The sequence below is a fragment of the Balaenoptera ricei genome, chromosome 21 (assembly GCF_028023285.1).
Source record: "Balaenoptera ricei isolate mBalRic1 chromosome 21, mBalRic1.hap2, whole genome shotgun sequence".
NCBI classification, from domain to species: Eukaryota; Metazoa; Chordata; class Mammalia; order Artiodactyla; family Balaenopteridae; genus Balaenoptera; species Balaenoptera ricei.
The window spans coordinates 10812198-10833527 of record NC_082659.1 but is presented as its reverse complement, the minus strand read 5'-3'; the positions used below and the strand labels follow the sequence as shown (position 1 = coordinate 10833527).

Genomic DNA, 21330 nt, shown 5'->3' with positions numbered 1-21330 from the left:
TGACGTGGATCTGGTGCCCGTCGAGGTGGGTGGTGGCCCAGGGGCACATCCTCAGGGACGCAGCCTAGGGCGCGGGGACAGCGAGGAAATGCAGAGTCGCTCAGGGCTGGAGTTGTGAGTGTCCGGCGCCAGTCTGCAGGCTCCTCGGGTGGGAACCCCCCAGGGGCACAGCCCCCGAGTCCAGGGTGCACTCAGCCCCCCGAGAGCCCCTCAGCCGGCGCGGCTCTGCACAGACGGGCAACCGGGCAGTGGCCCCGTAGAAAGCGCCGGCGGAGGGAGGCCAGGCGAAGCCCTGGAGGTGAGCGGGCGGGTGTTGAAGCCTCCTCCCCAGGGGAGGATCGCAGGAGGGCGGGGAGGCCGGCACCTAGACAGACCCAAAGGGTGTTGGCTTGTGTCATAAGAGGCCATCTGGGTTTTCTGTAAACGATCAGTCGCTCGGTACCGAGTGGCCAACATCTCAGACGTTAGAGTCTAAAGGATAAGAAATGTGGGTGAAATGCCAAAGCACGTCATTGGAAGCTTTTGGCACTAACGGCCAGTCTAAGTGTTATGCCAGGACCCTGGCTTGAGGGAACCAGGATGGACAAACTCCCCTGCGGGGGCCGGTGGTCCTTCCAACCCTTCAGTCTCCGCGGAGGAGGAGGTCTGCCGACCCCTCCTGCGGGCCGTCCCTCTGTCTGTACCCCGGCAGGTCTCTCCATCTGGCCATTCCTGTGACCATCAGTACAAAGGGCCTGTGAGCTGCTGGACCGGCCTCCAGGGGAAGCCCGGGGGAGGCTGAGGAGTGCCCAGCGGCTGAGCCGGCTGGTGGGTCTCCAGCCAGGGGCTCCACTGTTTCCTGCCATCTGTCCGTTGACCTTAGGCAAACTGTTCACACCTGTGGCCTCAGCTCTCCGCACTCAGCTTCTGCAAAGCTCTTTGCCAAGTGTTTGTAATAAAAACGAAGACCGACTTTTAAACACAGCAGGAGACTTTTTAAAAACTATGTTAAGGAAGGGCTCTGTTTGTAAATTTGCTTTTCCTTCTTTTTTTTTAACCAACAAAATCAAAACCAAACAGCCCCAAACCACACACACACACACACACACACACACACACACACACACACACAGTTTCACAACAGCCAAGAAAGCTCTCCCAGATCAAAAAGCCAATTTCAGATGATATTTCAAGAGCAAACTACTTGACAGTATTCTTTTAAAATGGAGTAAAAGCAACGAGGAGGTTTTACCGAGTCATCCCGCCCTCACCCGGCCTCCCTTCCCCGCAGATGCAGAAGCTCGTGAAGGCCGCCAAGGAGGGCACCAAGGATGGCCTGGAGAAGACAAAGGCTGTGGTGAAGCGGGGCCGCTCCTTCATCAGGACCAAGTCCTTCGTCTCTGCAGGTCCGCGGGGCGCGGCCTCGGGGAGGCTGCCTGGGCCCAGGGCCGGCCCAGGGCAGCGGGGACTCCGGGGGTGGCAGGAAGTTGAGTGAACTCTCGCAGGGGGTGGATTTCGCCCCCCTTAACTGGCTCCCCCCAGCAGTCGGGTGATCGGGGGTCCCCCCGGGGGCTTGCTCTCCCCCCGCAGAGCCCCAGGATTCTCAGCAGGGTCGTTGATAATAGAACACAGTCACGGGGGTGCGTTCACAGTGCCTGGGGCTCCTGGGCACATTTCCTGCCCCCTCACGGCTGAGGCTGAGTACGGTGGGCTCTAAGTGGGGACTCAGGATCCTCTGTGCTGGTGGGAGGATTCCAGAGTTCTCAGGTTTTGTGAAACATTTCACTCAGGGGTAGGAGCCCATGCCGCTTGTGTGTCAGAAAGATAGAGCCTGTCTGGGTGTGTTCACGTCGGCAGCAAGCTCTGGGCGAGGGTTCTCCAGCGTCTGAGCACGTCTGGGCACTGGTGTGGTAGGAGGTACCCCGCTGTGCGGGTAGCTGAGGGTTTACGTGCGGATTGACCGTCCTGACTCTGACTTGGTCCTTTAGAAGCACGTTTCTTTGTTGCCGCTACGAACTTCTGATGTGCAAAGCCAGTGCCGGCTCAGTGCAGGGCTGCTGATAACCGTGCAGGGAGAGGACTTTAAGGTCACGTGTTTCCCCTGCGAATGGCCCAGGAAGACTGTAATTGGCCGTAAAGCCACCTGGGCCTTTAGAGAAGGTGTGATCCTCACGGAGCCCCCAGCCTCTTCGCATAGGATGGAGAGTGTGTCAGGGGCTGAGACGGGCATGTGGATTCTGATAGAGTGTGCTCCCCGGTGGGGAGCTGGCAGCGGGGCAGGTGCCGCAGAGGGGGCCCTTCGTGGGAGGGCACATGGGCAGAGCCCCACAGGTGCAGAGGTTGGGGTTAGGGGCCCCGGAGCCTGGGGGCTGCTCAGAAATGCCGACTCGGGCTCACCCGAGACCCCTGAACCAGGATCGCAAGGGAACAGGGTCCAGGTGCACGGGGCAGGCCGGAAGCCAGCTCCAGGGGGAGAGTGAGTGGAGTATCACAGGATCGTTCCTGGTTTGGGGGGAGGGGGCCCATTACACACACCCCTGAACCCTGCGGCCTTAGCTTCCTGAGCTGTCAGGTGGGAAGCCTGGGCTAAAGTCGCGGCTCTTAGCCCTGGAGTTCACAGGGAGGAAGTGGGAGCTCTTACAAATAGCGTGTGCCAGGCCCCCACTCCCAGACCATCAGTGGACCTCTGAGGGAGACGTCCGCACACTGGAACGTTGTGGTTTTTTTTAAAGACTATTTTGTTTTTAGAGCAGTTTTAGGTTCACGGCAAAACTGAGTGAAAAGTACGGAGATTTCCCATAAACCCCTAGCCCCACTCATGCACAGCCTCCCCTCCCCCACTGTCACCATCCCCACCAAGTGGTCCGTGTGTTACAATCGTGAACCTACACTGACACATCACCATCACCCAGAGTCCATGGTTCACATCAGGGCTCACTCTTGCTGTTGTACGTTCTGTGGGTTTGGACAAATGGATAAGGAAACATATCTATCATTATAGCATCATAGAGAGTAGTTTCACTGCCCTAAAAATCCTCTGTTCATCCTTCCCTCCCCCCAAACCTTGGCAACCGCTGATCTTTTTACTGCCTCCATAGTTTTACCTTTTCTAGTTGGACCCATACAGTCTGTAGTCTTTTCAAACTGGCTTTTTTCACTCAGTGATATGCATTTAAGGTTCCTTCATGTCTTTTTGTGGCTTGATAGCTCCTTTCTTTTTAGCTGAATAATATCCATTGTCTGGATGGACCACAGTTTATTTTATCCACTCACCTACTGAAGGACATCTTAGTTGCTTTCAAAGTTTTGGCGATTGTGAATACAGCTGCTGTAAACATCCGTGTGCAGGTTTTTGTGTGGTTGTAAGTTTTTGGCTCCTTTGGGTGAACACCGAGGAGCGTGACTGCTGGGTCATGTGATAAGAGTATGATTAGTTTTATAAGAAAGCACTAAACTGTCTCCCAAAGTGGCTGCACCTCCTGCATCCCCACCAGCGATGACTGAGAGTTCCTGTCGCTCCACATCCTCACCAGCACTTGGTGTTGTCACTGCTCTGGATTTTGGCCGTTCCAATAGGTGTATAGACACTGTAGGTGTTTTAAAGCTCCTCTGACAGTTCTTCTGTGCAGCTAGGGTTTTGTATCTTTGAATTAGATAATCTCCAGGTTCCTATTACCTAAAAATTCCTGTGCTTTTCTGGTTTCTAGCTGTTTTGTGAATTCTTTAGATTACTTAGCTGCATCTAAGTTTTTAGAAATGAATTTAGGGGGCTTCCCTGGTGGCGCAGTGGTTGAGAATCTGCCTGCCAATGCAGGGGACACAGGTTCGAGCCCTGGTCTGGGAAGATCCCACATGCCGTGGAGCAACTAGGCCCGTGAGCCACAATTACTGAGCCTGCGTGTCTGGAGCCTGTGCTCCGCAACAAGAGAGGCCGCAATAGTGAGAGGCCCGCGCACCGCGATGAAGAGTGGCCCCCACTTGCCGCAACTAGAGAAAGCCCTCGCACAGAAACGAAGACCCAACACAGCCATAAATAAATAAATAATTTTTTAAAACAAAGTCTATGAGAGGACTTAACCCACAGTCTCCCTCCCTTCTCCGTCTTTAAAAAAAAAAAAAAAAGAAATGAATTTAATTTTGGTCTAGAATTTTTGATCTTGGGGAAGTTGTGCTTTTTCAGATTTCTAGTGAGAAAGGGAGAAAGTCAGGAGGTTACTAAGTCTCCCTTCATTTTCCCTGACTATTGAGTGTTGGTTCTTAGTCATTCATAGCTGCTTTTCTTTGTTTCTGACTTTGATATGTTATAGATTAAGAAATTGAAATATGTATTTCTACTCTGCCATCTAGGTGTTCAAATGACACCTCTGCTTTTTGAAGTTAGACTTCAAGTATTGAAAATCTCAAATATCGACAAACACCACATTCCTCTTGTGGGAAGGATATTTTCTTGGGTTTGTTAAAACTTCACTTTACTCATTGCTGGGTGGAATGGAGATGTGGAACTGAGGTGTCTGCCCAAGGCGTTGCTTTGACAGCCAACTTTACTGCGCTGTGATGTTATATCCTGTTTCAGTGTCAAACAAGCACATTCTGTCTTCCTTTAAGACCACAGATCCTGTCTTGAAGAGGAGCAGAACTTGTTCATCGACGTAGACTGCAGGCACCCGGAAGCCATCCTCACCCCGATGCCCGAAGGCTTGTCTCAGCAGCAGGTAGGATGCGTAGGGCGGATACCCCCGTGTTTGTACCAGGACGGCTGTGCTGGCTGGGAATTACCTGCTGGCACAGACTCCCAGCCATTCCATCCACCTGGGCTCCTCCACTGGCCTCTCCTGGTCCAGCAAGGAAGGGGTTAAGCCAGCAGCGGTCCTAAATATTTTGAGTATCAGCCCCAGTGTAATTCTGAAAATGAGTGGAATGTCTGCATTCTTTGTGAGGGTCATTTATACTCATTCACACTGATGGGATGTCTCTACAAAGGGACTGGATGTGACTGTGTAAAATGTGTGTGTGTGTACATAGTGCCTGAGTCTGAGATTAAAAGATAGATTTCCAGCAACTCACGAAGTTAACCGAATATCAATGAATTTCTTCATCTCTGAAAATACTGTAGGTAGCAGAGGGAAGATATTCCGTGGTTTCCATTTGATTATCTTTGGGTAAAAGGAAAGGAAAGCTTCAGAAACAAGGGCGTCAGAGACAAGGGCATACCACAGAGTTGGGGGCATTGGGGGGAGGGGTTGATGGTTTTGGGTGGGGTGTGATTTGAGTTTTTCCCACGTGGGCAGCCTGATGCAGGTCATGGAGACTGAGAGAGATGACAGATGATGTAAATAGATGATGTAGGTAGATAGACGTAGGTGGGTGATAGGTATACAAGGTGGTTGATAGATGCATGCATCATACACACGACACGCGTGCACAGATGTGGCGTGCAGACAGAACCACATAAAAATCCTCTGTGGTAAGTTCAGAGTCTAGTAAGAAAGATGACAAGCTGTGTTGAAAAGGCTGCCAAGGGGCTGTTAGCCATAGGCTGGAGTAGGAAGCTGGCACTTGGTTGGGTTGCAGGGGGCAGGAGAGCAGGGTTGAAGGTGCTAGTGAAGTGCCTGGTGTGTGGGTGCTGGGCCGTGAGAGGCCGGGCTCGTGTGCTCAGGAGGGGACACGTCAGGCAGGTGTAAGAGTCGCTCCCCTCATCCTTGCATGCCCCCTGTGGAGTGCATTCACAGGAGGACACCCAGGTCCAGAGGGGCCTCGTGGTCAGGCAGCATTGGGCAGCGGGCGTGGCCGGGTCCGGTGCCCCCCTGGGTCCCGCGTCCTCAGCTCCCTCGTGCTCCTGGGGTTGAAATGTGGCCGCGTTGCTGGCAGGGGCGGGTCGATGGTTTTTGCAGGAGCAGAGAGGCTGCTCTTCACTGACCCCCTGCTAGCTGCCCAAGTTCCTGGCTCGCCCACCTTCTTTTAGCCTCACAAGTCTGAAAAAGGGCATCGATTGCTCAAAAATACTCTTGATGTTCCTGGAGGCCTCCCCTGGGGCTCCAGGACTTGGGTCCTCTTCCCGGACAGCGTGGGGTCACGTGGTCGGGAGGCACGTGGAGCCTCCCCGTGGGGGGCCCCGCGGGTGAGGGACTGTGGCCGCCTTGCAGACGCACGTGGCCGCGGGGCGTCCCCGGCCAGGCCGAGACTTGGAGACAGCAGGGGCGTGCGGGTCGGCCAGGGGACGGGGGACAAGGGAGTTTTGAGCCCGCAGGGTCTCAACAGACACACACACCTGCCAGTCAGTTTTGTCCCCCAGAGGGCCGGGTGGTGACAGCGAGGACGGGTCCCTGGTGCAGAAAGGGCACCTCTGTAGGCGCCCCCACCCCGGCCCAGTTCCCACCCCGGGCCCCGCACTGGGGCAGGGGAGACTCCGGCCAGGCTGCTCACTTGTTCCGCGAGCGCCGTCCTCCTTCCCGTGAAACGGGGACCTGGCGTCTGCGGTGTCTCCCTCGTGGCCCGACAAGACAGCGACGCGACGCGTGTGGTGGCCCTCAGGGCTGAACGCGCCACGCCAGGGTCACGACGGCCGACGGCCGGAGAGGGTTTGTGTTTCGGTTTCTGCGCTGCTCCCCGCAGGCTTCCTTCTTACCCCCTGATTCGCAGAGGTTGCTTTCCCCACTGGTTACTGCTTGTTCTCCGGGGAGTTTCCCATTAAAAGATTAAACCCGGATGTCAGTGCTCTTTGATTTTTTTCTTCCAAAGTTGAAATAAGGTAACATAACTGTCAGGAAAAATGCTGCATATGAAACGTTCTTTACATGCCCTGTTTGGTGGGAGGAAAGCCTTTATTTCCTGGGTTGTCATTTACTTGAAAGGTAGCACTGAAGCTGCAGGATGAGGCCAGCATCCTCTGCCCTCCGGCCTCTGATCCAGGGTCCAGGCACAGGGAGGGGCTGCTGTCCTCCTCCTCCTCCTCCTCCTCCTCTCCGCCCCTCCCCTCCGCTTTCCCCCTCCCCTTCCCCTCCCCTTTACCCCCTCCTCCTCTTCCCCCCTCCCTGTTTCCCTCCCCTCCCCCTCGCATTTACCCCCTCCTCCACCTCCTCCTCCTCTCTCCCCGTCCCCCCTCCCCCCTCCCCCCTCCCCCCTCTCCCCCTCCCCCCTCCCCCCTCCCTCCTTACCCCCCCCTCCTCCTCCTCTTCCCCCCCTCCCCCTCCCTGCCCTCCCACTCCCCTTTGCCCCCCCCACCTCCTTCTCCTCCTCCATTGCACTAATCACCTCCTGGCCCAGGCACGTCTCCCGCGGGTCCCCGTGGCCTCGTAGGAAAGCTGGTCCAGGGCTGAAGTCTCCCTGCAGCCTCGGGGTCAGGGTCCCGGGAAGCCTGAGGCCTGGGGACCCGTGTTGGCTGTACTGTCCACGCGCTGAGTTTAACCGAGGGGCTGACCCGACCTGCGGGAGCCCTGGGATCCGGGGGAGATTTGGGGTTTTATTTTGTATTTTTCAGTAATACCAATTCTAGGTCCTTTGACCTGATACATTAGTGTTGTCTCAGGACTTAAAAAAACATATTTAATTCCTAGGTTAGACGCCCCCACCGCAAATCCTCAAATATCCTGACCCCAGAGTTGAGACAGTGTGTGGGAATCTGAATTTTGGGAGAAGGCTGGCCCAAATTTGACCATCCGCAGTTTGGGGGTGTCTGGGTCGTGGGGTGCCACCCTCGTTTCAGAGGGAGGGGTCATCGCTGCGGCCGCGTGTGCTTGTGCTTTAATTCTGGACTCAGCTGCCTTTTACACACATCACTTTCTTCCTTAAGTGTCCTTGAAGGTTGCTTTTTGCCTTCATTTTGTGAAGGAGCGGCCCTTTTGTAGGGAGAGGAGTCGCTCCCTTGCGGATGTCGGTGACTTGACGAGAGGTGCGCCCTCGGAGGATGTGCCTTCTGTCGCCAGGTGGCGCCGCGGTTCCTGGGATGGGGCTGCCGGGGGTGGGGTTAGGAGCAGTCTTGTAATTTCTATGCTCCGCTCTCCGGAGTTTTTGCACCTGGAATTGATGTTGGTAATTTACTCTCTGCGTTCTTAGCCTTGTAGGCTTCGAATGGCCTCAAAACAAAACAAAACTATACCTCCACCTTCCAAAAGTTTTTTTTTTTTTTTTAATAACTTTGGAATAATGATTTTAGATATGTTGGTTATAGCATTCTTTGAGTTAAGACTGGAAGGTTTTTTTTCTATGCTTAATGTATACATGAAATACCATGTAATTCCGTGCTCGGCGCATAAAATACAATCCGTTAATTCAGTCCATTACTGTTGGATGAGTGAATGAAATTGTTGTCAATGCCATAATTTAACTGTGTTGCTGTAGTTGTGGTTTATAATTTGAGGTTTACAAATAACAGAATTGTAGTGATGGGGGACCGACGTTTTGTGCCCATAATGGTAGGTAATTAAGGCACTAATATATTTTAAGGCCTTGGGAGTTTTCATTTATGTACTGTCTTGAAAACAAAAAACTTTTTTGTCCACAAGCCTCAACAGAAGTCAAATTTATCTGTTGTGTTTTCTGAGGCAGGTTTTGACTGTTGTCTTTTCAAATTCTCAACAGGTCGTAAGAAGATATATTCTGGGTTCGGTTGTCGACAGTGAAAAGAGCTACGTGGATGCTCTTATGAGGATTTTGGAGGTATCTAAATGCCACATTGTATAATGGATATGTTTCGTGAACCTATGAATTATAAGATACTCAAATTGGCAAAATTCTTAAAAGAATCTGAGAATTGTGTCTGTGTATTGACATCAAAAGTTGCCTGGTTTGTTTAGCCACAAACGCAGTTGCACAGGTGAGTTTCTCCGTGTTCTTTCACGAACCCTGAGAAAAGCCTGGACCGTCCTTGTGCGTTTGTGCCTCAGCAATACGAGAAGCCGCTGTCTGAGATGGAACCCAAGATCCTGAGCGAGAGGAAGCTGAAGGCGGTCTTCTACCGGGTCAAGGAGGTCCTGCAGTGCCACTGCATGTTCCAGATCGCGCTGGCCAGCCGCGTGGCCGAGTGGGACTCGGTGGAGATGATCGGAGACGTCTTCGTGGCCTCGGTAACCGAGCCGGCGTGCCCAGAGGGTCTGCGGGGCTCCCCTGGGCTCAGGGCCCCTCCCTTCTCGCACGGATGCCTCAGGGTGGGTGTCCTGCCGGCCTGAGCCCAGCTGCACCCCACGGCGCCCCGGCCGACACTGCGGAGCTCTCCGCGGGGGCCGGTCTGAGGTCAGGAAGCTGCGCACGCGTGTGCGCCCAGGGGAAGGATGTAGAGAGAAAGGTCCAGAGGCTCCGGGGGAGCTGCTGCCCCTGGAACACTTCAGACTACACACCGTCAGAGGCATCACAGGCAATTTGACGATGGTTTTGTCGCCGAGTCAGGGCCCTGCTTGTGAACGGTTTTGTGGGGTTGTCGGCTTTAAGCCCTCACAGGGTCTCACCCCTCCTGGGAACCGCCTTGTGGGAAGATACCCACCTGTTTCCCTCAGCCCTGTGCTCCCTGACCTGGTGTCCCGTTGTGCGGACGCAGCCTCCGGGCCCCGCGGTGACACAGGACGCGAGGGGACACGAGCTGGACCCACAGCTGCGCTGACCTTTCCCAGCAGGAGCCGCCGCAGCCCTGAGCTCCAGCGCTGGGTGGCTCCGAGCCATTTATCTTCGGCCCATTTGTGAATCGTCCACACTGTGGACTGGATAGTTTTCCATCTAGAGGCAGCAGAGGGATTCTGAAGTTGATTGAGGGCAACGCTGTCAAGGGACAAGAGCTTGAAAGATTTTTAAGTGTCCGTATACTTAGAGGAATGCTGTCATGTGATACGTGAAACCTTTTTTCTGTATATTCTGTGCGTGTGCTTAATGAGGTATATAAAGTATGCTTTGAACATAATGTGGAAAGAGAGTTCTTACTAAAATTAATTTGCATAATCCCCTTCAGTGATCTTTATGAAAAACAAAAAAGAGATATTGGACATTTCCCTTTTTTTTGCATTTCTGCCTATTTTATATATTAGTTTCAACTCTTAGTCTATCCTTAAAATGTTTACCTTGGGAACATTTTTTTAATGTAGAAGAAAATCTTTTTAAAACATATATAATTTAGATGAAAGCATTTCTTCTCTAAGTGGCCACACATCTACTTATGGGAATTGCTGTCCGTCCTCAAGAATATGTGGGATCTTAGAAGAATAAAAGGGAGTGAGGCCAACATCTCTGCCTCTGGAAACCTTTGCGCTTCTGGGAAAATTGGACAGTGGACCTATGTGGCGTTGCCCCTCAGCCTGGGGAAACAGGTGCGGTCAGCTGTCCTCCCCTGAGCATCTCCAGGGGATGGTTAGGTCAGGATGCTGGGGCCTCCACATGCTGAGGTGCAGGACACCCCGTCCTGGAGGTGAAATCCACAAAGTGCCAGTCAGCAGGAATTTAAAGGACGATGTCTGTCAACACCATCTCTATACGACTGTAGTCAGGAACATTGCTTAACTGAAACCCAAACTGCCACAGTTTTGAGCAGGGCAGCCCTAAAGAGCATTGGCACATAAGATCAGCCAGCCATTGAAAAATTCCTAGCAAGTCTGCTTAAAGAAAACAATGATCACACACAGTCATAATGACGTTTATCCTATGAAAACATCACAGTGACCGAGAGGTTATCGTTAGCACAGGTTCCAGCCTTTCATTGCAAGCTTGGGGAGGAAGCAGTTGGACTCTGCGTTATTTACATTGCTCAATTTCCTCTGTATTTCAGTTTTCCAAGTCCATGGTGCTGGATGCTTACAGTGAATACGTGAATAATTTCAGCACAGCTGTGGCAATCCTTAAGAAAACGTGTGCTACAAAACCTGCTTTTCTTGAATTTTTAAAGGTAGGCGCTTTAAAAATTTTTTGTGTGTTTTATCACCCTCTGATAACAGGTCTGATGCCAAAATACTTTGTAGTGAAATTTCACCAAACCTTTCCTCTAAATGTATAATGTTATTTATTGTAAAGGTTTTAGCACCAACAGGACCCTAGGTGTTGGATCAGTGCCAGAAAGGAAGATGAAGTTTTTAGTGACAACACAGCTCTTTGAAAATAACCTTCATTTGCACATCCTTAGACATATGTGGACAGATGGGAGGGGTCAGAAAGTGGAGGTCAGACCCCAAACCAAGTAGCCAGCTGTTGCTCAGCACAGGGTTAGGAGTGACAGAAGGTGGCTTCGGAGTCGGTCGGGGGCTCCTTGGCTTCTTTGGGTCAGGCCGTGAGCAGACCCCCTAAAGATGAGCCCCCGCGGTGGGTAGGGGGGCTGCATGGTCTGTTCCTCCTCTGACGTCGGGTGGGGGGCTCCCCATCCTCCCGGGAAGGGCAGCTGCGGAGAGTCCCCGGTGGGTGTTGATGGGTGACATTGAATCAGCGGCATCTCCGTCAAAAGACGCCTGTCACAGGCTGGGACGTAAACGTGCCCGGAGGGCTCGCCGCCCGTGGAACCAGGATAAAGTTCCCCTTCAGATACTGAGTCCCCGGGGCCGGAGTCTCATCTGCCTGGGGCTCCAGTTTGCATTATGACCTGGGACCAAAGCCTGTTCCTGTTACTTGAACTGTGTCCTTGGAAGGTTCTGCCACCTGCACAGTGAACCCTGGGGGGTATCCTCGCCCAGGGTGAAGGCTTATTTAGGCTGAGCTATACCCCCCTCCCTCTCATGTGATATAGTGGCTCCCACTGAGGCAGGACCGGGTGGAGGTGGCCCGTCCTGAGATCGACCCCACTCTGGAAGGCTGCGGTCGGTGCTCTGGCCTTCCCCCGTCACAGCAGGAGAAAGGAAACACGGGACGATCTAAAGTGTACTTTTTCTGAGGAGTTTGTTGTGGTCCTGCTGGCCGACAGTACCTGACAGGAGGCCACCGCAGCCTCACCGTCAGGCCGCCAGCCCCCGGCGGCCTGGGAAGGCAGGCCATCCAGTCTCCTGTCCTATCCCAGGCGCCTGGTGTCCACAAGGTCAAGCCGGGCTCCGGGCTCCGCACCACGCGGCCCCTCAGCTGGAGAGAGCTGGTGACTCCTCCCCAGTTTGTAAATGGTCAGACTGGGGCGTCCCCTCCTGCCAGAGAAGGCCCCCTGCGGAGGGAGGGGGGCGCCTGGCCCTGGACTCCCTCCTCCCTGGCCTCCCCTGGGAGACTTGCCAGGACACGGACACGCCCCAGCCGCACCCCGAATCTTCACGGTAGAGCGAGGGCTGAAGTGGGGAGGTTTGTCCCAATGCGGGACAAGCCGTGGCGGCCGCAGGGACTGCACCCCAGGTGCAGGGCAGGTGCCTTTAGGGGCCCGTGCTACTCCAACTTGGGATTCTGTCACTTTCTTCTTCTTTCTTTCTTTTTTTGTAGCTGCACTTTGTTGTGATTGTAGAATCTTAGAAACTAGTTTGACTCTTAGGGTATTGAAATTAGCTCATAAATGGCTCTTAACACATCAAATAAAAACATGGAAGGTTTCAGTTCAGAAAGCAGCCAGGGCTCGCTGCAGGCCGAATGACGTCGCGTGCACTGGCGGCGTGTGAGGTGTAGACGGTGTTTGGAGCAGGTTTGGAGGCAGCCTCTCCGTGGAGAGGAGCAGGTGCGAGCTTCCCCGGGGGCTGCGTCCCGGCGGGAGCCGCGAGTGCTGGCCCTTTGTCACCCCGCAGCAGTGCCAGGAGTCCAGCCCTGACCGCGTCACGCTGCACAGCCTGATGACGAAGCCCATCCAGAGGTTCCCGCAGTTCATCCTGCTGCTCCAGGTGAGGCCTCCTGCGCGATTCGGCCGGTGGTCCCGTCCTGCCGTCGTCTGTCCCTCCGTGTCCAAGCATCTCCTCGTGCAGACGCTGGGCTCTCAGCTGCCCCCGCTCCCGGGTCACTTACATCAGGGCGGGGCCGGGGGCGGCGAGACCCCAGCCTGCAGCTGCTGGTCCCTCCGGCACCCGCCCATCCTGAGCTCCTCTCCTGGGCCCGTCGGGACCCCCCTCATCAGCATAGACTCTGGGGGGTGAGAGGGGCTTGTTAGGAACACCAGACGCCCCCCATCACTCAGGAAATTCCGAGGGCTTTAGGGACCCCGGGCCAGGGGCCTGAACTGGGGCAAAGCTGAGTGAGTTTTCATTAACCACACGCGCTCGTGCACTGGGGGTCCGGGCTGGTCACCAGGCAGGTAGACACCAGATGTCCAGAGTCCTGCTCTGGGGTCAGGTGTGTGCCCAGAGGGGAGGGGCGGGCCCGGGAAGCTGCCAGTCAGTGGCGGAGCCGACCCGCTGCTTGGGGAGCGGGAGCTGTGCAGAGAGATTTCCCAGATACTCCGACCCTACGTTTTCTTAGACCAAGAATTCTCAGTTAGGTGCGTGCGTTGATTTAAAGAGTAGAGCTGGCTTTGAGTGCAGATATAAAGCATCGTCGGATCAGGAAGGCCTTGCCCTGCCGTGTGATGTGCTGTCAGGCCCCCGAGACCTGGGACCCGCGCGCCTTGCGGGCTCAGGGCTCACCCTCCTTAGATGAGCGTCAGGCGTTTGAATCGGTTATTTCCGAGGAGGGTCTGCAGTTGCCTCCGCCTCTCCTGGTTTCTCAGTGACACTCAGCTTGTTTCTATAGTTAAATCAGGCGACTTGTTGGCTCGCCTGGTCATTAAAAGTGATGAAAGATGAGCCGTGAAATCATCCCCAGGGACAGGGAGGGTGCATCAAAGGCCTGAGGCCTCGATGGGCCCACCCGTCACATGGTTCCAAATTTTAAAAATTGGTTCTTGTAAGAAGTTTGCTCTTTCCTTTTATTTTTATTTTTACTTACCTCTAAATGTTTCAGTTTGCTGAGCAGTAACAAATGAAAATTCTTGAAGTCCGAATCCAGTTACGATAGACTCCAGGGTTTTGGTTTAAGCACACGTCCTTGTGGACAGATGCAGCCGCTTGGCCTGGCCCTTCCCGGGTTCCTTAGAGCTTCCTGTACAGCTGGTCTCCTCCGCCCACTCCCCCTCGCCCCACCTGGACGCCAGCCCCCGACCCTCCAGGGCAGAAAACTGCCTTCACCCCGGCCTGATGGTGGCACAGCACCCAGACGGCTGGTCCCAGGTTTGTGTGAACGCGGTTCCCGCGGGCAGGTGTTCAGTCCTTCCTGCTGTCTGAGCACAGGCAGTTCACAGGGGCAGGGGGCTCAGAGAGGGCAGGGCTGGTTCCTAGGAGAACGCAGTGGGCGTCAGAGAGGGGCGGTTTCTGTACTTCTGTATTTCCATACTTCAGAGATACCTACAGGTCCGTGTGCAGGGACCCCGCTTTGCGCGTAAGATGCTCCTGGGAGTTGTTCCCGGAGAGGAGTGGGGTGGAAGATGGGGCAGGCGCTCCCCTCCCGCCGAACTCCGAGCCCTGCTGTGTCCGCGTGCGCCGAGGGGGCGGTGAAGGGGGATGGCGTGGAGGGGCCCGTGCCTCTGACCCCCGGCCACTCCCCTGCCTCTTCTCGTCTCACCACACCTGACCCTCCTCGGCTCTCGGGGCCTGTTACCTGTAGTCGCGATGACCCTATAGCCGTCCCCCAGAGCTCGGGATCACGCTGTGCCCCTGGCTTTTCTGGGCCTGCCGGTTTCCACTACGTGGTCCCCCAGGAGCCTTTGTCTTTATCCCGACTCCCGTGTTCTCCCCCGTGTTGTACCCCGATAAGTAACAGCCTGGCAGCCGCTGCGCACCCCCCTTTCCTCCGCTCAGCTGTCCGTCCACGTGCGGCGCTGGTTCTGCGAATGGTGCTGGGATCCGGGCGGGCGCGAGCCGGCTGCCCTGCTGGTACCAGAGCTCCTGTGAAGATGATTCATTTTGCCTCGTAGGGTTTGATGTGGTTCACGGGGAAACGATCGCGTGGAGCAGTGTGTGTTGTTCATTCACACGGGGAACATGTGATCGTTCAGCGAGTTCTTTCCAGACCGAAGAGAACAGGAAGCTTAAAAGACAGGGCTCTGCTGCTGAAGCTCCCGGGGGGCGGGCGGGCCGGGTGGCCCGGGCAGGGAGGCCTCGGTCTTGCTTGCCCTTCTCTGCGAGGCCGGCAAGGTGACTGCACCCGGCGCGTAGACTTCCCCCTCGAACGTTGACTCAGAACCTGGAGTTGGCTCTCACCACGCTCGCGGTGCCGTCGGTGCCCGTGCTGTGCTCCTGCAGGGCCCCCCCGCTCCGCCCGAACCAACGGCTCAGAGCTGGGCGCTCAGGACGCAGACCCGCCGGCGGGAAGGGGACTCCGGCCGTCTGTGGGTCCGCTGGTCTGGCTCACGCTGAGAACAGCAGCCTGACCGTCACCAGAGAGCAGAGATTTCTGAGGTCCTGGCGAGCTCGCAGTAGGGATGGGTCCCTTCCTGGAAAACGGTGTCTTGTTTCCATTCCCATCCCCGTTTAATAAGGCAGTTTTGTTTTTGCAAAAGGAGCTTTGAACGTTCAGCCAAATTGTGATTCACTGAGTTTGTTACCCTTTCCCAGGGCTTACTTTATTCCTCAGAAGCAGCGGATGCCAGGGCCGGCCTCCGGCTGCCAGAGTCGCGGGATGCTGTCGGTGGGGGGCGGTGTGTGGTGACCACCCTTTGCTCCCACCCCCACATCACACGTCCGCCTCCCCTCTGCCTTGTTTCTCCTCAAGGACATGCTGAAGAACACGCCCCGAGGACACCCCGACCGGCTGCCCCTCCAGATGGCGCTGACGGAGCTTGAGACACTGGCAGAGAAATTAAACGAGAGGAAGAGGGACGCTGATCAACGCTGCGAAATCAAACAAATAGCAAAAGCCATAAACGAGCGGTACCTGAACAAGGTTGAGAGTTTTCCACTCTGTGCTGGGGCTGTTCTGCTTCGTGCTAATGAGTCTTCGCTCTCTGAGCCACTTATTACTAACCTCCTGGAACCTCTCGGCGAGTCCCTTGGCCCAGAGTTCTTGACTGAGGGTCCATGGAGAGCCTCGGGGTCACGAACGCTGCAAAGTGTGCACAAAGCCTTCGTAGTCTGTGCATTTTCTCAGGAAAGGGGCTCATAGGTTGACTAGGTCCTCAAATGGACCCAGGACCCCAAAAAGGTTAAGAGCCACTCTTTTAGCCGAATTTTACTTTCAAAATGCAGTGTTTCATCTTAGTCCTACTTGAAGCATAGACATTCGCATGCATTCTTACTTGTATCCACGGTGCGTGCACTGGGCTGTATTTATCGTGAAGAAGGGACGCAGAACACAGCATGAAAGCAGTTCCTCAGCAAAGCTGTACCTCAGCTTCATATTTACAAAGCCATTTTCCTGCCACCATAATCCAATTTCACATAGGCTTTGCCGTTTTTATCTGAAGCTGTAGTCCACAGGAAGAGGTTAATGGATGTGAGCTGTGTTAAATAATTTTGTTTTGTCGGCAGGGGTACTTTCCTACTGGATACTGACATCCAGTGATTTAACTACAAGAACTTTATTGTCATATGTTTTAAGCTTAGGTTTTCCCTGATTCTCCAAAGGATTTGTACAGGAATTTTTATAAGCAGAAAATTCCCTTCACTGATATTCTCGAGGTGGCTCATGTTGTTTAAAATCCTGCTTCCCTATGGTACCCGAATGTCTGGGAACCCACGACAGTCCGAGGGCCCTCAGAGGTGACGCATTGCTTACCGTTGCACTAGTGAGGATGCAGCCTCATCCCCGTGAGTTCGACCGGCCAGTGTGGACGTCTGGGCCAAGGACTCCGGATTTCCTGCTGGGCTGAACGGCTAAAATGAGTTCTGTATGACCTATGTCACTTTACTAATTAATATGAAGCCTCTTTCCAAAGAACCAAGAGTACTTTGTTTGGCTCAGAGAAGTAAAACATGGCAAACCATGAGCAGTCAGGACGTTTTCTTCAGTATGCTGTCCTCGGGAAAAGTAAAATCACAGAATAATGACTTTCGCTTACAGACGTTCCCGGTTGATACAGTGTCCTAAGTAACGGAAAGGTTGGGGTGACCATCTGTAAGGATTGGAGCGTGTATTCCAAGGAGTCACTGAAAGAGAGAGAGCACATTGAGTGACAGGTGAAAACCAGCGGAGCCCTCGTGGCTGCGTCAGCATCTCGTAGCTAGAGAAACTGCTCACATAAGGAAGTGAGATCCCTGCCACTGTGTAGATTCCTTAAAAAAAAGCCACTTTTTGAACTCTATACCATACGTGCACGAAGCGTGATTGGGAATATAGGGATTATCTGTAGAGAAAAAAGAATCTATAAAACCTTGACGTTGTCTGCTCGTGTATTTTGCCAGGCTTCATTCTCATCGTTCTTCTTTTTCTCGGTGGTCTTTGAACGTCCAGCTTCTCAGCAGCGGGAGTCGCTACCTCGTCCGCTCCGACGACGTGATAGAAACCGTCTACAACGACCGGGGGGAGATCGTGAAAACCAAGGAGCGCCGGCTCTTCATGCTGAATGACGTGCTCATGTGCGCCACGGTCAGCGCCCGGTAGGTCAGCGCCCGGCAGGTCAGCGCCCGGTAGGTCAGCGCCCGGCAGGTCAGCACCCAGTAGGTCAGCACCCAGTAGGTCAGCGTCCAGTAAGATGCACGGCCCCGCGGGGAGCTCCGTGGTCACAGGCGGTCTGTGTCTCGGTGCGCGGATGCCTTCTCTCCCCCTTCACTCTGTACAGATGTGTATGCAGAGCTCAGCCTCTCGTCCTGTGACTTGCGTGGGTCCAGGGAGGGTCCCCGACTCACTGCTGGTGGAGCTGAGGGGCGCGTGGGTGGGTTTTCTCTGTAAACGTCAGGCAGGTGTCAGAGCTGGAAACTGAACCGAATTCCGTTTCTAGCCGTCCTGAATCAGCTGTGGTCCCTGTCCGTATCATCGTTCAAATCCTTTCTCATTAGTTGCTTCTCTATAAATATGTTTTTGATGGTTTTTCTTATTAAATTTGGGTATATGTATACTCTGTGAAAACCCACTGTGGAACCGCGTGGTCAGTGCTGGTGAGAACGCCAGAAGCACTCAAGCCCGCAGTTCAGAGGCGTCCCTCTTGAGTCTCCAAGGGATGCGGCGTCCCGTGACTGATTCCTGTGGCTGTGCCTGACATGAGGGTTTCTGCTCCTTGCAGCACCTCCCATGACAGCGGCGCCCTGACATCGACCGGCCAGAGGTATTTGTTGAAGTGGAGCGTCCCTCTCGGGCACGTGGAAGTGATAGAATACGGCGGCAGCGAGGGCTCGGGGGAGAATGGCAGGGGTCCCGTGGTGCCCGCGCCCGAGAGCCTGGCAGTGGTGGCCGGCACCAAGCCAAGTGAGTGATGCGTCACGGACGCGCTTGCGGGTCTGGGGCCGCCATAGCTCTCTTGTAACCTGCTCGGTCCTCAGCCCCTCACCGTGTCAGGAGACCTGGTTAAGACGGTGAATCTGTCGGGTGACATGGTCCTAGAGCCCGTGCTTAACGTTGGCTGGCGCATGTGGACACACGTGCCATCCGGGAGGCTCCTCTCTGAGCCTGTCCCCGTCGGGGTCCCTGCCCTGGGGATGCATTCCATCTTCCTGGTTCGCGTCCTGTCCTGCGCTTCCCGCCAGCAGCTGCGGCAGGGGCCCTGCTCTCTCCGGAGGGTGCGTTGAGTGGATGCAGAGGAGGTCCCAGAGAGCGTGGGCCTGGGTGGTGGTCTCAGCTCTGCCGCCCCTTCCCCTTCGGTCTCCACGGAGGTGGTGCCCGCCTGTGCCTTTCACAGAGAATCGGGGGAAGAGGGTCCCAGCACTTGCTCAACAGTCTTATAATACAGTTATTGTTACTAAACGGTCCCAAGATTCTAGGTCTTGAACTTGGTGTCATAATCATTACTTTCTTCTTCTGTTTTCTTTTTGTTTTGCTTTGTGTTTATCCAAGAAAAGCCTGGCTAAATTTTACTCACTCACTGGCCTTGGCCCCTGAATTGTGGAGCACTTAAAGTACAGTGAATGGGAACTTTCCATAAATTGTTTTATATATAAAATGAGCCTTTATATTTAAATTTATAATATTAAAAATAAGTGTGTTCAATAACCTTTTAGACTGTGTTGTTTCTGACACGTTCAGAGGAGGCTGCTTTTGAAAGGTGCAGCTTTTCTGAGCGAACATGCACGTTCATTTGGGTTTACGGGAACAGGTCACAGTGACTGTTGGGTCCCATCCGATGTGGGGTCTCTTTTGTTTGTTCTTCTTCTTCGCCTGATGTTAACAGTCTTGCGGTTTGGTGGTCTGCTTGGGATGCTAGTTCCTTGAGCATATGCTCCTAAACTCCTGAATTGCTGATGAAAAAGTCATTCTCCTGTTTAAATAACGTGCATACCGTCTCAACTAACAATCGAAATACCAAACTGTATCACGGATTTTCGTAAGGAGGGACCAGCTGAGGAGTGGTTTTGGGAGGGGGACAGAGTGGGAAAGGGAGGGAGGGAGAAGCGGTCTCCAAGTTGACTTGATTTATTAAAATTTTACTTAGTAAGAGCAACGTGAAGATTTTGTGTCTTAAGTGTTCTTAAAAATTCGTTTACATTACTTGGAAGTATAGCAAATCCTATTTATGTCTTGGTTTTGTGAACAAAAATAATGCCTTTGTGTGTATTACAATGGAAGCAATCCCAAGATGGGTTTGTGATCAAGATTGCCTCATTGTGTTCAGATCTCCAAGGACGCCTTCAATCCATGAAATAGATGCTGTTACAGGGAACAGTGCGTTCTCACGTTCAACTTCTAATTTATGGTTCGTACTGAGCCAACTTAGAATAAGATTCAAGTCAGCAGTATTAAAAAGCAGAAAGCAGGATGACTTAATTTGTAAAATATTACACGCAAGAAAGAACCTGGACTAAGTTTACTGCTGCATTTGAGCCCTAGATGTTATCACGAGCTCCTGTCAGCTACGGCAAATGCAGATATGCAGTCCCCATCGTCCCTCAGAAGAAAGTGTGTCACTCTGCAGAGCACATCTTCTTCTTCATTCTGAGTTTAAGGAGAACTTTGCTTCCAGGTTATCTAGCTGCTCACTCTGGCTTTACAACTGGTGATACTGCTAAGTCCTTAAAGGCAGGACCGAGACCACTGAGTGGTCCCCAGATAGACCTCAAGACCTGAGAAGTTGCTGTAGCATCGGGGGTCCTTGATCCATCTCCATCCAAGGATCCTCTTACTCTTATGGTTTCCATTACATGTGTGGTCGGACGCCAGGAGAACAAAGGCTAAGGTCAGAGAAGGAAAACAAAGCAGTTGCTGATAACGCAGTAAAATATCTGTCTCTTGGAATAAAGGAGAGCAGAGTGAAGGTGATTGTTAATGTTTAGGCAATGCTGGCTTCTTGAGGAGAAAGAATTAAGGTGCCCATTCGTCCCTTAACAGGTCTGTATCATCAACAGATTGTGACAGTGGGAGTTTGACTGGCTGGTGTCTTGGTGCAGGTTTCCAGGTGGGGAGACTCCCGGGGAGGACGTGTTCTCGGTCCAGGTGTCCTGGGAAGGGCGCTTTGCAGAGCCGCTGCCCATCCTGGTGTTCACGTTGTCCCAAACTCTTTTAATAGTCCTAGTTACATGTTGCTTCTTTTTAACTTTTTATTCTATTTTGGAGTATAGTTGATTAACAATCTAATGTGTTAGTTTCAGGTGTACAGCAAATGATACAGTTATACATATACATATATCTGTTCTTTTTCAGGTTCTTTTTCCTGTAAGATTTAACCTTATAGGTTATTACAAAATATTGAGTATAGTTCCCTGTGCTACACAGTAGGTCCTTGTTGGTTATCTATTTTAAATATAGCAGTGTGTACATGTCAATCCCAAACTCCCTAACTATCCTTCCCCCCTGATTCTTTCCCTCTGGTTGACCTAGAGATTGTCATACTGAGTGAAGTAAGTCAGAGAAAGAGAAATATCATATGATATCACTTATATGTGGAATCCAAAAAAAAATGATACACATGAACACAATTCACCCATTTTAAGTGCAGGGTGTTACCAGTCGAGGTGCCAAGTGGACAGACAGTGCGGGGGGGTGGGGGTGGGGGACAGGAGGCTCTGGGTACCGAGTCTGGAGATCAGGGGCGATGCTGGCAGATGCAGTCAGCGCCGTGGGCGCAGATGTTTGCCTGGGATCCTGGTTTAGTGCGTGCCTCTGTAGTTTCCTCATCCTTAAAGTGGGTTTAATTTTTAGCTCTGAGCTGTGAAAGGGGAGTGTGGAGTAGATGGTTTTCAAAATGCCTTCTAGATTAAAAGAAATGGTTTTTAACAAACTAAAGTGTGCTAATTCTGTATGTGCTGGAAGACGGGACTCAAGGCCCGTCAGCTAAGTTAGAAGTCCTGTTCCCCGTCGATATTCATGTGACTGTTCTGCTGTTTGAACAACTCTGTTCTGAAGCTCAGTGCTGCAAGATTGGGTCTGTTACTCAGC

The 21330-nt window shown here is 53.1% G+C and overlaps 1 protein-coding gene across 6 annotated transcripts in view; it reads left to right on the top strand.

Annotated features, from left to right (window-relative positions):
- The window catches only part of ARHGEF10 (Rho guanine nucleotide exchange factor 10), an 87218-nt gene that overhangs the window by 34573 nt on the left and 31315 nt on the right, over positions 1-21330 (top strand). For 5 of the 6 annotated variants that reach the window (XM_059909807.1, XM_059909810.1, XM_059909806.1 and 2 more), the window contains 9 exons: positions 1271-1385; positions 4585-4691; positions 8557-8634; positions 8862-9041; positions 10724-10840; positions 12633-12725; positions 15583-15753; positions 17260-17405; positions 18029-18210. In XM_059909807.1, coding sequence (XP_059765790.1) covers positions 1271-1385; positions 4585-4691; positions 8557-8634; positions 8862-9041; positions 10724-10840; positions 12633-12725; positions 15583-15753; positions 17260-17405; positions 18029-18210 — 1189 coding nt within the window. The remainder of the gene's footprint in view (positions 1-1270; positions 1386-4584; positions 4692-8556; positions 8635-8861; positions 9042-10723; positions 10841-12632; positions 12726-15582; positions 15754-17259; positions 17406-18028; positions 18211-21330) is intronic. The other variant, XM_059909809.1, reaches the window with a different exon arrangement.